General features: G+C 42.1%; 1 protein-coding gene across 7 annotated transcripts in view; it reads right to left on the reverse strand.

The window, feature by feature from the left end:
• The window catches only part of arhgap12b (Rho GTPase activating protein 12b), a 52,079-nt gene that overhangs the window by 11,851 nt on the left and 21,756 nt on the right, over positions 1 to 18,472 (reverse strand). For 6 of the 7 annotated variants that reach the window (XM_020087609.2, XM_069512777.1, XM_020087607.2 and 3 more), the window contains exon 3: positions 125 to 397. In XM_020087609.2, coding sequence (XP_019943168.1) covers positions 125 to 397 — 273 coding nt within the window. Of the gene's footprint in view, positions 1 to 124; positions 398 to 4,146; positions 4,372 to 18,472 lie in introns of those variants that run through there. The other variant, XM_069512778.1, reaches the window with a different exon arrangement.

The raw sequence follows: 18,472 nt of genomic DNA on the forward strand, positions 1-18,472 counted from the left end.
TTACTGACTGTTTCTGTCCGTTTGAACACAGGATTCAACTCAGCTTTTCCTCCCATTCAATTGAAATACCTGAATCCAGGGTTCCAGCAGGTGATCACACCTACTTGGTTTAAACATCCCTCACCTCATTCTCCACCATGCCCTGGCTGTCCCCTCGGATACTGCTGGTGCTGCCGCTGGTGTCCCTGGTGCGCGGGGGCTTCCAGGTCCGCTCCCCAGTGGCTCGGTTGTAGTAGAAATGCCTGCCGCTCAGATCCTTGTGGGTCTCCCAGTCGCCCAGGATGTGGAGGGGTGAGCCAGAGGGGATGGGCGGCAGGCTGGACTGCGAGATCTTCAGCTCCTGGAGGTTGGTGTAGACCGGAGAGTCAGACCGGCCCTGACCTGTAGGTGAAGTTGTCTGGAGGAGGAAGAGAAGAAGGAAGAGGTGGTCAGATGTGATTGACAACTCTACTCTGGATTACATTTTTTTTCCTGAACATTTTACTGTTTCCCGCTTTTCAGTTGTCACTCCTGACTTCTCCAGAAACTAAATGAATGATAATTTATAGATATTCCAGGAATTCCATAATAATGAGCCCTGAAAACATTCCTGACTCCGCTGAGACGCCCAGTTCGGCACATCCTGGATTGAACCATGGAATGTAGCAGGCTGAGCTGTTTGTTGCAGCAAAGTTAAAATAACACACATTCAGCTAGAAAGACCCAGATCTGATGCACATTATCCCAACATCTACTGGGTATGAAGGTGATGCAGTGAGTTATGAGCATCTCTGACAGTTTGCATGGAGAGAATGAAGTTTCTGATCCAACCAGATGTGGTTAGCAGACACCTCTAAACTGCAGCAGTTTAATTTTATTGAGGTGCTTAAACCAGATGGAACATAGTTGCATAATCTGCTATGAACAGAAAGGGTGTTTATTTATACAAGACATGAAAACTTGATTTAGCAAGGGCTAAACAAGAAGAGGAAATGGAAAGATACCATAGTGATCGTTTGTATTACTGTATGTACAGTATACAACTTATTTTTAGTTTGAATTATTTTCCATGGCTCCGTGGGTCGATAAGAAATACACCCTTAAGACACATTCCATTGGTTTTTCATATGACCCTATCAGCCACATTTCATTAATATCTGTGGTGAGCAGCCAAAAAGTGTGATCATTTGACACAGAATGACCCCGATGTGTTGAACTGGTTTCTATGAACACAGCAAGACATCCTGGAGATGAGCACACTTGGTGATTAAGATCTTACAACAGTTGTAAATAAGGTTAAATTCATCCTCAGATTTTTTTGTTGAAAGGTCAGATTCCTAAAAATGTTCTTACTTCAAGGTAAGGTTGGGATCGAAACTGTGCATCCACAAATTATGTGTAGTAAAGCTATTTCTGATAATGCTTCTGAGCTGGGACCTGGTCTTTTCTAACATTTGGGTAGAGACAAACAGTGACAAGACAGATTCAACATTTGTTCAAGAACATTTTGAAAGGAAATAATGACTGATGTTATCACTTTTTTCTGAGAACAAGAGATTGACTGGTTAAATAAGATATAAATGCAGGAAAAACTGCACATGATGTACAGCAAATGCAAGTTACACATTTCTGATTTTCATGAGTTCCACTGACATTGTCAGTGATTCTTATTATGTTCTTTTCAAAGCCTTATGAAAAAGAAATGCATTTGAGGTTTGAGTATAAACGTCATCGTAGATAACTATAAATAAAAAGCAAATACAACACAGAACCTGAATTGAGAAAATTGACACAAACATAAATGCACATGTTTTCTGCAATGTATATTATGCAAAACTCAAGTTTGCATTTCAGCAAACATAAACATGGATACCAGTATGACTGATATATTGGTCAGACTCCATTTCTAATATAATTGATTTACTGCAATTACTACTATTATTGACAGCAACCGCAGTCAATAACCAGACACTGCTTGAGTTAATTAAGCTGTTAGACTCAGCACCATCTTTTACAACACGTTTCTACCAGAGAGCATGTCCTGGTTTTCTCTGAGACATAAGATTATTTCATGTTTTGAATTATTTAACTGTTCATTTCATCAATTTGTTGTTTTGCTAATTATGAATGACTTTGTAACAATGTATAGACAAGTGTTAAATAAAAAGTATCGTGATTAATCATCTTTAATGACAAATGTGGTCCCACGGTGCTGACGCACACATGGTTCAATCAGTCTTTTTAAGTCTTTGAAAACTTGGCAGCATCTGAAGGTCACTGCACAAAAGCCAGAAGGCTATGTTTCCATGGCTACAGCTCAGAGCGTTTAAGGCAGCCCTGAATGCTTCTGTAAAATATTTTGGGTTTTGGAACAGTGCTGCGTCTCTGAGCCTGATGCCAGCTTTGTCTCTCTCTAGAAAAAGATCCAGCAGCAAAACGTTCTGTAAGAGACAGAGCGGATAAAAGTCCAAACAGAAAAGAATTAGACATCAGAGACCGTGCCGGCACCAGACCCCTCCCTCTGTTTGTTACAGGTGAGGAATGCGGGGGGAGGCGTGCTTCAGTCAGAGGGTTTGGACCATGTTCAGGACACAGATGGGACTTCCTGCCGCTCTTGGAATAACAAGAGTATTTTTCACATAAATTATTATTTAATATCCTGCGCACAGAGAAAAGGTTTCAGAGGCGTCCTGCTGTTTTCAGTTAGATTTACCCGCTGCTTCTCTGTTTCAGTCCAACACATATAATGCTCGAGCATGGAGGCAAACCACTGAGAGATGATGGTTTGGCTGAACTCAGGTTCAGGTTTATCAGTTCCAACCAGGATGGAGGCAGCATGCTGCAGTTTTAATTGGGTTTTTAGGGAATAACGTGGTGATAATGAAGATGAGTGAGAGTGGTCTGAGAGTGAGACTGGGGTCAAACAGATTCAAAACCAAACTGCATCCGGTGAAAAGATAATTAACAAGCTTTAATGTCCTCTCTGACAGAGACGGAACCAAAACATTCTCCTGCTGTCTCCACTTTCCTTCAGTCATTTAACACTGATTTTAGACAGAGACGAGTGTGTACACTGACTGTTACTGTGCACAAGAACAGGTCCACAATCATTTCACTGCTTATTGTTACTGCTGCCTGTGTAACATGATTATGAATCTATTTGTACTTTGATGGTGCTGCACAGGGGACTGCACGAGACAGATTTAAGAAAGATTAGTCAAAACTGAAGCAGCAGAGGTTGATGCATCTTCAATTTTTTGAGCCCAGAAAGACACAGTTTCTATATTAACACACATTATCAAACTGAAAAATATGCCAGTGTCAGTGACCGACCAAGTATATTGCACCAATTTACAAACTCAGATAGCAATCTGTAGTGTGAATCCCTCAACCAAGGCCCAACAGCACCATTTCAATTCACTAGATCAAGATCCAAACCAAACTGCACACACTCAGTCCCATAAACATGTCATTTTTTCATCAAGATCCCCAAATTGCTCTCTCTCAAAAATAATGCATCCCTCCACCAAGTTTCGTTGTAATCGGTCCAGTTGTTTTTTTTATAAGCAAGATTACGCAAAATCTAACTAACAAATGAACAGGGCTGAGAACATAAAGTATCCTGCTTGGAAAATGAAATGAGTTGGGCTCTTCCCCCGTGCAGTATCTTTACAATATAAAGAAAATAAAGAATAAAATGCTATTTAAAAACACGCAAAAACTCTCAGAATAGAAGTGATGCAAAAATGAACTGCCTTGTACAATGTGTGAAGTCTAAACACATGCCTGGAATAGCAAAGCCACTTTTCTAAATGTGTCACTGAACCCTACATCAAGTGTTTTACTGGCACACTGCAGACACATTGTACCTGCAGCTTTCAGAGCAGGCAAAGTTTAGTTAGGACCTCAACAATGCTACCTGGATTCCAATTTAACAGTTTTAAGGGAACAAACCTGGCTCGAACAGTTACAGGACATGAAATCCATCTGTGTTGGCAAAGCAGACACCCTGTTCTATAACAATCTAAGCGTGGACACAGTGCAAAGATACCTGACACGGTAAAAATAACACTTTCATCACTTCTTTTGTAGAAAAACAAAGTAAAATCCACCTATTTTCACGTCCATTCTAACAATCTAATTTCAGCTCGCTATCTGTCGTGTCACCTTCTTTCCGTGGCTGCACACAAACACCTCGTCGTCATCCTCTCTGGCTCTCTGGTGACCTCTGAATATACTGAATGCACGATGCATGGCGATGCACCGTGGCAATCAAGTGTGATGGGATGCACACAGGCTTTACCTCCAAAACACAAACGCACACACTCAAACAGACACACTCCGTTTTTCCTCTCTGCTCGTCTATGTGTCCAGTTGAAGGCAGGAGGTAATTTGAGACCGAGGCAAAGGGGAACAGGATCTTTCTGCCTCACAAACACACAAACACGTCTGACACAACAGGAAGCAGTAGAGAAAAAGTCACAGCTTCCTCTATCGGAGGATGTTTGAGTCAAACTGTGCACTGACAGACGGACAGTGGCAGTTCACACTTTTTCACCACAGGCCAGGCTCTATATTTAACCTGATTGGGACAATGTGACTGTGTGTGTCGGGGAAAGATAATATCCCTGACCAGTGCTGTGTGACGGCCTCGTCCTGCACTCCTCTTTCACCTGAACAAATGAGGAGACGACCAACAGAGTGATAGCAAGGATGCTCATTTTTAAGGGCAAGGGAAGACATCGAGACAGAGCATCATGAAGAAAAAGCAAGGAGACGAGGAAGGGATGTAGAACAAAATAAAGAAGAACTAAAAAGTAAAAGTTGCATACCGGCAGTTATATATTTGAGATTGTCTACTTCAGTTTTCACTCAGGCTTTGTTGATGTTGTAATGCAGTCAAGATCCTTCCTCATACTTGGAATGGACTATTTTTTTTGGTTATGTGGTTTATCACTATGAAGTGTTATTGTCATTTGTAAACATTGGTGTTTTTTTCTAGGCCAATTTAAAAAATAATGTAATCTTTTATTTTTGCACAGAATTGTATTTCAGTAAGTGAAGGCTTTCAGGAGTCAGATGAGGGGGTGTGGAGAACAACAAAGTCTGAATAAAAGCAGGTTGTGCTGGATGAATTAGTCCAACACATGACTTGTGCTCAAGAGACACGGATATCACCAGATGTGTTGTGGGGTCTCTCTACCTCTGGTCTTCAGCGAGTTTTAGATCGACGGGCTGCTTTTACATTTAGGCTCGTTGTCCTGTAGAACAACTACATGTTTTATCATGACTGATGCATTTGGCTGAATCTGAGCACAGACTCCTGTATCTCTCTGCTTTCATCCTTCTGCTTCTGTCAAATCATCAACAACCATAACAGAACCTCCAGCATGTTTGACAGATAACGGCTTTGTGTCATGAGCTCTTCCTTTTTCTTTCCATTTCAATGACTTGACACGATGTTGATTTTTCTTTCATAAGTTCAAATAACTTGTTTCCAGAACTGCTCCTGTTTCTGTTGTTGTGAGCTGCAGCCTGTCATTCTGTTTTTGAGGTTTACCAGTGGTTTGCATCCTGTGGTGAATCCTCTGAGAATGAAATTTGTCCGCCTACGTCCTGGAGAGCATCCTTGCCTTACTGTGCAGTCACACAAAAGCTCGGTTAGAGCAGCTAAAAGAAAAAGATCTATACAGAACAGAAATAAACATGAATCTAAGTAGTGTGTGACAGTCAAGACTTAATCCTGGTGCTTGTGTTTGTGTTATGAAGCCATATGACATGCATAACATTTAACTAATTGACCTCAAATAATAAAACAATCTGTTATTCCATTAATTGGGAATTGCAACTAGCAGTGCAGGTGTATATAATAATTCATATTTAGTAAATAATCAATATTCCTGGCCCATGCACTCAAATAATAAGTAGCATCATTAAAAATCTCCAATGACAAATTCGACATTTACATCTGTTCCCACAATGCACTTGTAATCTCAACGAGTGCCTGATTGTAAATCTCTCCTCACTGTATCTCCATGGGCGGTTTGCTGACCAGTTAGAAGTCAATGAGATGTGACAGAGAGCTGAGAGGCAGGGGATCGAGACCCCGGGTCTCTGAAAGGTAATTAAAAATAGAAAGAACCTGGGGGGCAGGAGGGATCGCTCACAGAGTCTGGGGGGAGGGAGGTATAAATGAAGGATGGATGGAGAGAGTGAGAGAGAGAGGGAAGGAGTGAGGCGAGATCTGTTGAATAAAGAACAGTCACAACAGCAACAGTTGTCATCTCTATGCACAGCCATGATAAATGAGTTTCAGACTGCAGGCCACTACAGCACAGAATCCCCACTAACTGCATTATGCATTCTGGAGAGTGTGGGCTCGCCCTGCATGGAAATGTGAGATTAATTCAAGTCAGTGGTCTAATGGAGAATGTGACGGCAGAGCAGAACAGACGCTCACAGTAAACAGAAAAGAACCAATGAGAATTGGTTTGCTAATGGGGCCCAATGAGATTATGCTCAGCAACATGGAACACATGTTAATGCGGCCTGTATATTTATCACCATGTTGGGAATACCACTATGTTTCATACACCCCCTCCTCTTGTTCAGTCTAACCACCCTCCTATCCCACTGTGGTTGTACCTGTGCCTCACAGCGCGCCGTAAATTAAACCATAAATTATTCTGCCTGTAAAGAAGTGCAGGTCAGAGTGAGGGCAGCCGGGAGGTGGGTCTGTAATTTGGCCTTACTTCCACTAGGTGTCTCCCTTGGGTTGGGAGGGAGCAGGGGGGAGCTGGTGAGTGGGTGGGAGTCTCCATCAAATGTATCTGGCCATGAGGAAAGTAGCGTGAGGGGGAGGGGTTTCACTTGGTGCACACATGGCAACCCACTCTGCAGCATCTCCATGCTGCATTTTAAAGCACTGTCAGTGTCTGTGCAGCAGAATTTACAAAGCCATGCTGCATACACTCTACACAGAGGCAGGTCAGATGCTTTATTATCATTTCTTTCAATGTTGGTCAGAGCTGTGATTCAGTCACCTTGCTGCAGCGGCTTCACAAACTGCAGATTCTCATACTGCTGCTGCTGCTGGTGCCAGGATAAAGAGAGAAAGTAGACAAAGAAAGTGGAGCACATTACATCAGGTCTCTAGACCTCACACTGGCAGCCGGTGTATCACGTATTACTGCGAGTACATAAATCATGAAAAAGCATTAGAACAAAGATTTATGGCTGGCCTGGATATGAAACTGCCACACCTGAAAGTCAGTGTGTTCGAAACATCAGGTCATAGATGTATCGTGCTCTGTAACGTGTTTAAATAGGGACATAGGTGCACACACTGGAGAGTCTCTTCTTGAAGGAATTCATATGTGGTGCACAAATGAAAAGTGACAGGGCATGAGAGAGAAGCTCACACCCACCCGACTATCAAACCTTCACACACTCGACACTCGCTGCACAGCAAGGCTTTGATTGAAAGGGGTCTCAGAAGCCATTAGGTCCTGTTTAGACCAGCACTACTGGTGTAATGTAAACATTCAACCCACACATTCATCAGAATTGATCTACTTGCAGCAATGATCCAGTAAAATGTTTTGGTCACAATGCTGTGATGTGATTTCTCCGTTTATTCCGGCTTCATTCTGTTAATATGTATCTTCCTTGTGGAACAAGTTAACAGAGTACTGATACCTTTAATCAAACATTTGTGGGGTTTTTCTGTATCAGATGACCTCTGTATCTGCACATTGCCAAAACTACAACAATCTAGTATAACAACCATCTATCCGTCCCTCCCTCACTCCCTTTATTCATCCATCTATCATTATGCTATAAAGCGGGGTTGTACAGGCACAGGTCAGTCCATCACAGGGCCGACATACAGGGACAAACATCTAATAGAACCATCCTGCTCAGTGTTTTCTATACGTGTTCAATACGTTGCTTTTAAATTGCAATGCATTATATAGATGGGTGGTTATCCACACAACTTAATCAATTACAGTGTCTCTACATTTTTTTCATGACTTTGACAACTTCCCTTTAATTCATTTCCCTTAGCATCTTTGTAATTCCTTTCAAAGTTTAGATGCTTGTTTTGTTTGTGAAATACACCTGATTTTATCTATGTACCTAATTTAAAGCAGAATTAAACCAGGAGAAATGTATGATTTCCTCTAACATCACAACAGCTTGATTGCAAGAGTAATTACTCAATGTTTAGTGTAAAAGGTCTTTCTATCTTCCACTTCACACCGTGTCTTCATCAATGTCACACCTCAGAGTGTGTGTGCATTACCCTGACAACTTCATTACATAATGTGATTGTGTAATTGAATTAGAAAAGGAAGTGTGGTGGGGCGGAGGCTAGGTGGTGGCATAGTGATAGAAGGAGCTGCATCCGTGACCATGGTGACACCAAGCCAATCAGGCGGACACGCAGAGGAGTGTTTGAGGATAGGTTGCGGGGTGAGAGAGGTAAGGGTGATAAGGGTGAGCACACCGCCTCCACGCCAATGCATCAGTCCACTGCCGCTCCCTCTGTTCTTTTTGTCCTCGGTCCTCTCATCTTTCCCCACCTCCTTCATCTCTCACATCTGATCCCCCAATCTCTGACCCTCTGCTCTCTGTGCGCATGCACACACGCATGTGCACACGCACACTAAGACACACCCCTTTTCCTCCACTGCATCTGATAACCATGCACCATACCTCCTCTGTCTCTCTGCCCCCTTCTAGGCTCAGCCAACGCCCCACTGCCCCCTTCCATCACCCACTCCCTCGATCCTCCTGGAGGTATGATGCTGATGATGATGGTTGTGTCCATATGACCAGATTAACCTACATTTCCACCTCACTGGGCGTCAGTCAGACCATATTCGCCCACTCCCCCATCATCACATTTGTGGCATTTCACAAACCAAAGCCCCCCGCTCCCTGTTCACGAGCAGACACTTTCACAGAGCAGAAAACATGGCACATACACACATAACAAGAAAAGATGCTTAGAAACACACAGCCACAGATCCTCACTTCTCTTAGCAACCACTTCCAGCTGCAGCCTTGCACTGCAGTTCAGAGAGACATTCTGGTAAAAAAGACCAGATATGCTGCTTGAAAAATAAAAACACTGAATAGCAAGAGTGGGTGAAAAAAAAAATGTTAATGGAATTCAAATATTGACTTCAGCCGACGATGCGACTGCACACATCCACAAGTCAGCAGAACATGGCCAGGGGTTTGTGAGGGAAGGCATAAATCTGAGAAACCTTGGGATGAAAGTGAGTCAGCATCTTTTTCGCTTGTCGGGATGACGACAGCTACTTTCATTTCATGGATCAGAGGACTCGACGAGGCTCGCAACCTAAACGAGACGCGAGCAATTAACCTTTCGGTCCTGAGCTGATGGTGATCGGCTAAAATGTCAGCTCGTGTCTGTGGAAATACACCCTGTTTCTGATAAAGCTCTCGTAGGCTTGGTGGAGAATAACTGGTCTAGTATAGAAATTGCTGCTGACAAAGAAAATTGCATTTTACCAGATTAAAGCCCACTAATGTGTAATTGTAAAACAAGCTGCAATCGACAGATGATTGAGTTCTTGTGTCAATGCACATCATCTAATGCTTTTACAAGCTCAGAGGACCGCTCATTCAATATCTCTGTTTTCATATCTTCTGTGTGAGTAATAGAAGAGATTTGCCACACACTGCTTTCCCAAATCAGATTTCCCTCTTGAAATGTTAATGAGCGAGAGGAAGAGGGCGGATTTTGAGGACGGAGGAAGCCTGCAGCCATGTTCGGTCTCGTGTGCATATGGGGAGAGACGCTGTCAAGTACCAGTCTGCAGCACTAGACCGCACATTCTGCAGTACAAGTGTTTTAGTAAGTGAGCATAACTAGAGCAAGGGGATCAAACAATTCATATCTGGGACAACACGCCCATGGTTATTTTATAGGCACCCAATAGATCACAGGGTTTAGCTTCTATTTGGGGCCAAACTGGAGTTGGACCGTGAAAGCAAACACTGACGGGCCAGACTAGACATCTCCTTTTTCGTTCTGTTCATCTCTCCAAAGCCTATGGACACATTCCTGGAGTGTGTGTGTGTGTCTCAAATATCACCAGGTTAGTGAAGCACAGGAGCATGCAGCTGCTGGAGTGTGTACGTGAGGATACACACTTGCATGAAACAGAATTGAAGATAGTGTTTCTGCATATGCTGTTTACTAGTGTCAGCGTGCGTGATATGATTTGTAGATCAAGCTGCTCGAGGCCGACACCACCTGCGTCCCTGCAGCACCTGGGCCTGCTTTGTCCCTGGTGCGCGCTCCATAGTTTTTACATTTTTCCCCATCAGATCTGTTCAGCCTGGTCACACCACAAAGTGAGACAGGGAAATTAATAACAGGGCTAGCTGGTGAACTGCTGTGGCTGCTATAGTTCTGCCTTGATTCATTATATTATTACATTTACAGTATTTTAACAGTGATTTCTTCAACTTCATTACAAAAGTACCTCATTTAACTAACAGTAGACTCAGCCTTTAACCTACTGACCTCTTAAGTGTTAATCCTCATGGCAGAGTTTTCCTAGAAGATGACCAAACCAAGGGGCCAATAAACTGACTGAAGTGTATTGGACATTATTTTTGGAAGAATGACATGTCCAATGTCAAATAAGAAATACAAGTTTATAATACAGTTTCCCATTAGGACCTGTATTGTAACAGTGGAACCTAAAATAATAATAAATAATATATAATAAATGATAACCCCAATATTCATTGATTGCAATAGTATTGAACCTGTAAAGACTGCTGGCTATTGGTAAATCTCAAGACTAGAAGAACTTGTCCAAAGTTGACCTTGATGCAAAATCTCATTCAAGCAAATCCACTGATCACAATTATTCCATTTGAATAAACTAAATGTGTCATCGAAGGTCACCATTTTAAAAGGCTGTGTAGTCAGAGTAGTCTGGGAAAGAGAGAACATGAGGAGGTAGGTGAAATACAAAGAGAATGCATGGTGGGGACATATGTATGCAATGCAGTGGCTCCTATATCTCCCTCTTCTGGGCTGGGTCAAAGGCCACAGATCCACACAGCAGGAGTGACTCCCAGACCCCTAGCAGTCTGTCCAGCCTGGATGCTGTTTTCTCACCCATTCTCCTCCTTCTATTCATCCTGGGCCAAAATTTGACTCAGATACACTACTTTCTCTAAAGGCTGTGCTACACAGCGTCTGTGTTCTACGATCACAGTGCGAGACTAACAGTCAGACTTGTGGGACAGCATGTCAGAGCTGCACTGCAATCTGTTACCCACACAACCATCCAATAAAAAAGGAAAAACAGGATGTGATGGATTCTGCGTGCGCTCCGAAGAGAGGAGACAGAACGGGAAGGGGCCCAATAAATGAATTCTGGCTGCAAAAGTCAAATGACCTGCCAGCTCCCTGACAGCATCAATTTGTTCTGTTTAGTCGCAGACAGGTTTTGGGGGGAAAAAATATTGATGACGCGTCATAAGAAAATTCAATTTCTTTCATGGAACCAGCAGTGCCAGATTACTCTCTTATTACTTATTTCAAGTGCCTGTACAAAGAGTCTTTATGTTCAAACTCGCTGCCATCGGGTTTTCTCCCGCTGCACGTCCAGAACAAACACGGGGTCTGTTCTGTACTCACACCATTAAACATTACATTCTGATGCTTCGGACAATTAAAACGTGGTGCCAGTGCAGACTGTTTTCATGTCGAGACTATATGAATGCTCACAAACTGCATAATTCCAATAACATCTCTGAAGAGGAACACCAACACTATGGACTCTATGCAACATTTATGGGGACCGATACATCCAATCATCCTCTACACTTTGAAATAACAGAGCAGCAGAACATGTCACTGTATTTGAGGGAGTGCTCTGTATCCAGAGTTTGTATTTCTCTATATTTCTTGGCAGCAGGGTGCACATGGCTGAAATACAGACTTAGCAGCATTCTTCTGTGTCCGACAGCTGACAGCTAAACCCCCAGTTAATGACTAATCCTGTAATATCTTCAGCGTGATTGGTTCAAGCTAATTACACAAGCTCACTTTCCTGGCTGCTGAATGGCTGGTCGGACAGGGTGGGGCACAGATAAAGGCAGTGTGAACCTGTAGAGAGGAGGTCATGATGGTATGAAGCTGAAATTATTAGTCAGTTAAATTACTTTTATTTTATTTTTTAATTCAATACTTCAGTCTGGGAACTTGTGATCACATTTTTTGGATTTGGTATAGAAATCAAAACTCAAAATAATAATAATGACTAAATTAATCAACAGTGGAAATTCCTGTGATTGCAACCCTAAAGATGGATAAAATAAATAATTATTTGACTTATATTGATCTGATTGCATTTCAAGACAGAACAGGAAAAAAAAGTCTTTTTAAAACTGGCATAACTTTGGTAACTCAAAGGGCACCCTATATCGCCATTTTAAAGAGAGTAAAAAAAATGTGATGTCATGGAAATCGGTTGAGTAACTTTAAAGTAATCCTGCTAAAAAACAGACAGATGGACAAACAGATGACGATGAAAACATTGCAGAGGGAACAAAGTTATCATTTCTTAATTCGGGCAACACAGCACAGGCACCTTAAATCAGAACAGCAATGTTTAGGTCCTCACACTAATGATTCCAGAAAACTCTGTCTGTCAGTGGAAGGCATATCGTTCATCTTATCAGCTTGTCACGTGTATTGTTAATGGCCAGAAGAAGTGCATTGTCAAATTTGATGCAACTTGGAAAGGTGACACATATGCCAGCAACACCTACTGATTCTCCATAGGGTTCTGCGCACTGAGCTGAGCTGAGTGTCAGGTCTGTCCTTACTGCAGCTCAATTACTGTAGTTCATTAACAGTTTCAGAAAGAAAGCTGCACCCATTATTACAACAGCCCATTCCAAACCGGCAGGTTTAGAACAGGCACTGCAAATTGGCCTCATCGTGCCTGATATGATGAATATCCAACGAAGAAGAGGTTGGTTCTCTCTGCTTCTGAGAAGCAACACTGGAAAAGCAACAGAGAAAACTAGTCTATTGGTTTCAACACAACTGTGTGTTTTTGGTGTAATGTTACCACACTGGATACAATACAGCTTATATGATGCTTTACCCATTACGAGCCAACACAAACTTCATCATAAAAACAAATTTGGAACCAGCTAATTAAAGCAAAAACCCAGTGGTGCACTCTGTCTGTAGCATGGCTTGGGAGAGAGCTGGCTGTGGTTTATAGCAGGTTATTAATATTCCTTCAAATCTTCCTGCTAATCTGCTCTGTTTATGTGGAAACACACAGAGACACAGAGGGTTTCTGAGAGCTGGAGCAGGCAGGAGGAGGAGGAGGAGGAGAGGGGAGCCCTGATTCCCTCAGCTCCAACAGACACTCCCCTCATTTTAAATAGGGTGATAACATCTAAAATAATGATGGGAGCAAAACATTTAAAACAGGTGAAATTACAGAGCATTCAAAACTTCTGAATAGGGGATTGTTCTATTTTCAAGTAAAAATACACAGGAACATAAAACAATGAACTATTTCAAGTGCTAATCAGACTTCACAGAGCTCCCTCAGGAGACACAAACAACCTTATACAACTATTCTTTACAGTATTCAGTATAGTGCTCCCCCATCATCATAAACATGAGGTCCCCTGTCCTCCCCAGGCTGAGCCCAGAGCTCTGTGTACAAACTTAAACCAGTTAATTTGATTAAACAAGCCAGCGTACATGTTTTAATTGCAGTAGCATCTGCTTGTCTAACTGTACATGTCTCCATGCATGTCAACAAGCATGTTTTCATTTCTGATTGAGTTGAGCGGAGCATGAATCAGGAGGCACTTCCACTGGCAGCACACCCCTGCACACTTTCTCTTCCGGCTGCCCTGTGAGCCCAGTCTTTGTTGTTCTGAAACATCAATGAGATTTCTCATGAGCCTTTGCGGTTGTGAGACACGGGGAGAGATTATGAGCATCCACACAGCCCTTTGTGCCACATATTTGTAACACACTCTAACACATTCTGCACATGTTTAAAGAAACCACCATAAGTACATAAGCCTCATGTAAAGGAAAAAAATCACAGTGGACAAAGTCCCTCAGGACGTCCTGTTTAGGTGGATTAGGTTTCAGAAGAAGCAGATTACAGGCAAACATAAGAGTTTCTCTGATGAATGAATGGCTGCTGTAAACAATCTGCTATTATCATTTCATCCCATGCTTTACTTTCAGCATAGGGACGGGTGTTTTATCATCAGTGGCTGAATAAACTCAAATTCATCAAGCTCCTGCCTACATATCCTGAGCAGTTGAGAAGAAGAAAACAGGATGTTCCCAACGTGATTACACTGTTCAGACGTGGTAACATCCATCATAAGAGTTTAGTCAGTTTGAGTTTACACATGTGTCTGATGACAATGTTTGTGTGTGTCTGCGTCAGCATGAGAGAGAAAAAGAGCAGAGTAAGGACAGACTAAATTAATTAATGTGTGTTGCTTTGTAGAAAACGTTAACCAATTTAAGAAGAAACAAAGTTAAAGTGGATTGAGTCTAAGATAAAACATCCATTCCCCTCTTCCTTCCTTATCACAGGACTCAGAAACCTTCCCACTGCCCACACACATCAGCACGTCAAGCTGTGACAAAAACAGATCAAGTTACTGCCTTCACAGTACAAATGCCAAAATAGAGCTGACTGCAGCAGAGCTGAGATATATACATGTTAGATAATAGGGACAAACTCCCAACATATCAAAGTTATATTACAGATCCCTAAAGCCTTCACCTCCACTGCTACGTCATAATACGGACAACACAGACTCTGTCAAACAACTTAGTGACACTAAAGGATTACCATGAGAGTATTGCTGCAATATAGAGTGAATGGTTTATGATGTAGGTCTAAATATAAGTAGATAAACAATGATTCACTTCAGTAGCATCATCCTAACAATAATACATGGGCCTTAAATCATGACAGAGAGACACTTTGTTTAAAGGCAACAATAAGAAACTTACTTCCATTCCTCCAATAAAGCATTTACAATGTCACCCCACAATGCAATCATACTGCATTATAAATGCAAAAAATGGCCATTGGCAAACTCTACAGCTCACAGTGATGATATTAAATAACCATGTCGGAAATCTCAGCCAACTGGTCTTATAGAGTTAGGTCAAGGTCACACACACACAAATGTAGCAGTGCCCATTAACAGCTCCCCTTGCACTTCCAGAATTTGATGGGGCAAATAAAACATTGGCTTCCTGTGGCGAACCAAATCCGCAGCACGGCTTTACATGGAGTTCAACTTTAATGAACGTAAATCAGTAACGTCACCACCTCAACCAATAGCAACAATGTTTGTGTGGTCGACCCCACATGGCTGCCATTGGCGTTGAACCCTGCTCTATATTAGAGCTGAGCAATAAAATTATATATATCGTGTGATGATGGACAATATCTTTTGTTTATATGTCACTTCCTGTCTGTCTGCTGCACACGGCTGCTCCACCTCTCCCCTGAATAACGCAGAGGATTTGCTGCTGTTGTAAACATGTCTGTGCAGAAAAGATCTCCTGCTGCATTGTGATGTATGAAAGGCAAACTCTGGGTAATATCCGACTCAATTCTCTGGACATTCTGAGTATAAAGAAACAATATGTATCATTATGTGGATATGAAATGATCTCAATCGGGATATGAGATTTTAGATATCTCAGTATGACTCATATAATATTGCCATATTGACTGTATAAGATATGACAACCCTGGTATAACAATAGTTTGTTTAGTTTGTCCCAAAGTCATAGCACTTATAGTTGAAATACCATTAAAAAAAGAGGACAGTATACAAATTGATACCATAGCAGTCCAGGGAAGAAGGTGTCTAATTTAATTGTTTTTAAAGTGATTCTGGGCCTTGGTCGATTTTAGTCTGATGACTCCACAGATTGAGGCTGGTTGATGGGCATGACGAGGCAGACCAGGGGGCCCGGTGGCCGTTGGCTTAAGGTCTATTGATGTTGCGCCCTATGAAGTGGAGAGACAGCGCGGGACACTAGAGCTCTTGGTACAGAGGAAAACAATGGTCAGTAAGTCTTCAGTCACTACAGCTGAGCAGCTGACTTGGACAAGAGAGGTGGAGGAGAAAGAAAGGGAGGGCTGGGGATGGAGGGGGGCTACGAGAGGTGTGAAGTGTCACACGGTTGACCCCTTTAAAAGGGAGTGGGTAGAAACAATGCGACACAGAAAGAAAGACAGGAGGGACCATGCAGAACAACAGAAAATAATGAAACCATAGTACTTAGACTGAAAGCTGAGGTTACCGTGGAGACTCGGGTGTAGAGGGGAGTTAAGCCTTATTGGAGAATAAGGGAAATGGCTGAACATTTTCTCTCTCTCCAGTGTCCTTACAGAGGGACATGTGTGTTGGTGACAGGGCTGAGAAAAGAGATTTAACCTGTTCTATGTTGAAGAAAAACTTTAGTGGTGAACAGATATGAGTGCACGTGTGCTTTGTGCAACATGAAAACACCACCTCATCTCTGTTCACAGACAGAACCTATTCTTGTCAGCGGACCATTCAGGTTGAGATGAATCTGCCCTGCAGTTAAGCGAAGGTCGGAGCCTCTTTGTATTCTCTCTCTGAAGCAGCTAGACTCCTTTTGATGCTGTAAGAGGAGACTGACAACAACCATCAACCTCTCCGCTCTTATGTAACCCTCAAACTTTCACAACAGAGAGCGAAGGTTTGTCATTAGTCCTGAGGGAAATCTACTCTTACAACAGAGTTGAGTGAAATATATTCTACTGGATCTTATCAAAGAGTTTCTACAAATCGAGGGCCCTAGTGTTAAAGCATAGTTTAAGCACCTGAACATGGGAAGCATTTGAAACCTTTACTTTAGAGTACCCTACCGATTTCACATTGCACTTATACATAATGCTTCTGCAGGATTCTCTATGGATAGTTCAAAAACACAATCAAAATTCATGCAGCTGACCCTGAGAATCCTAATTTGTATATAAATGGAAATCAATATCCAATCGAGTTATCGGTTGACGATAAAAAATAAAAATCAGCCAAAATTTCACAGACAAACCTATTATCATTTATATCTGCCTTATGATTTAAATATTTATAACCTCTTGCTGACCTAATTTAATTAATGCTAATGCTTTTCCCTTTGTATGCATTCAAACTCTTGGGTTTCCTCTATGTGCTGTATTACCCTGCCTCATCTCCTTATTAACTCCCCCACTGACCTACGCTCACATTACACTTAACACAATAAACACCAATCAGAAGAGTTTATCAGACAAATATTTAAACACGTAGAGAAAAAAAGTCCAAAAATAATTGTTCATTAAGCTTAATCAAGAACAATCAAGCCTTAATTACATTTCTTATAATTACATATCATTGGGGTTTGAAAATGTACCAGCAGAGAATCAGAACATTTTTACTGTGTAATAGTTTTATTGGCCCAAATCCCTGTCTAATGGAAACACATCTCTATACATTTAAAGAATTTGATCAGTCTAGTAGAGTAAAAACTACAATATTGCATGAGATTAAAGTACTCAAGCAAAAGATGGAAGTACTTTCAAAGTACTGAAAGAAAGAGAAATTTGAAAGCAGCTAACCTTCTGCACAAATAATAATCACATTGACAACACACAGTCGTGCTGCTCTGCAGTCACTACCATGACACCTGCTCTACTTTTCCCTCAGCCAAGTAGCCTAAGCCTGAACACTTCCACTCACATTCACTTTAAGTCGTCAGCTACTCACAATGTAATGTGGGGTCCTCAGGTATGAAAACATGGTCCAAAAACAAGAGTTGAGTCCAGTCGGGGCTGAGGGGGGTGGGGGTCCCAGGAGTTTTGCGGATGTGGTAACAGTTGGAGCTGTGGTAACAGTTGGAGCTACAGTAACAGCCTCACTGTGTCCAGACTGTCGTCACACAGAACAAGAGGCCTCCGCTGCCTCAGATTAAAGGATCTTAAGAGATCTATTTAGAGCTCTGGTGCTCTCCTTAAATAGGAGCACTCATTAGCTGTATGACCTGAGCCACTCAGAAACACAGGGAATGAGAGAGAGAGAGAGAGATGAAAGGAGGAAGCATGACAGAAAATATAGATGCAGATGAAGGAAGGGGAAGGCATGCAAAAGGGAGAGAGACAGAGTGGATTGCTTGACGGGTGGCCACGCTCAAAGGTCACCCTTCAGGCCATAAAAGGTCAGAGTTTGCGATCCCGGGGTCATTAACTCTCTGGTTCACACGCTCCAGTTACACAGACAGACGCTGCGGTGAAACTCAAACTGTTCTGAATGAGGCCGAGAAGAAAGCAAAAAAACAACGATGGCTTGATCCCAGCAGCGTCTGAGCAACATGGAAACAGCTCAACAAAAGCCATTTGAAACCCAA

The sequence above is a fragment of the Paralichthys olivaceus genome, chromosome 17 (assembly GCF_024713975.1).
Source record: "Paralichthys olivaceus isolate ysfri-2021 chromosome 17, ASM2471397v2, whole genome shotgun sequence".
Classification (NCBI taxonomy): domain Eukaryota; kingdom Metazoa; phylum Chordata; class Actinopteri; order Pleuronectiformes; family Paralichthyidae; genus Paralichthys; species Paralichthys olivaceus.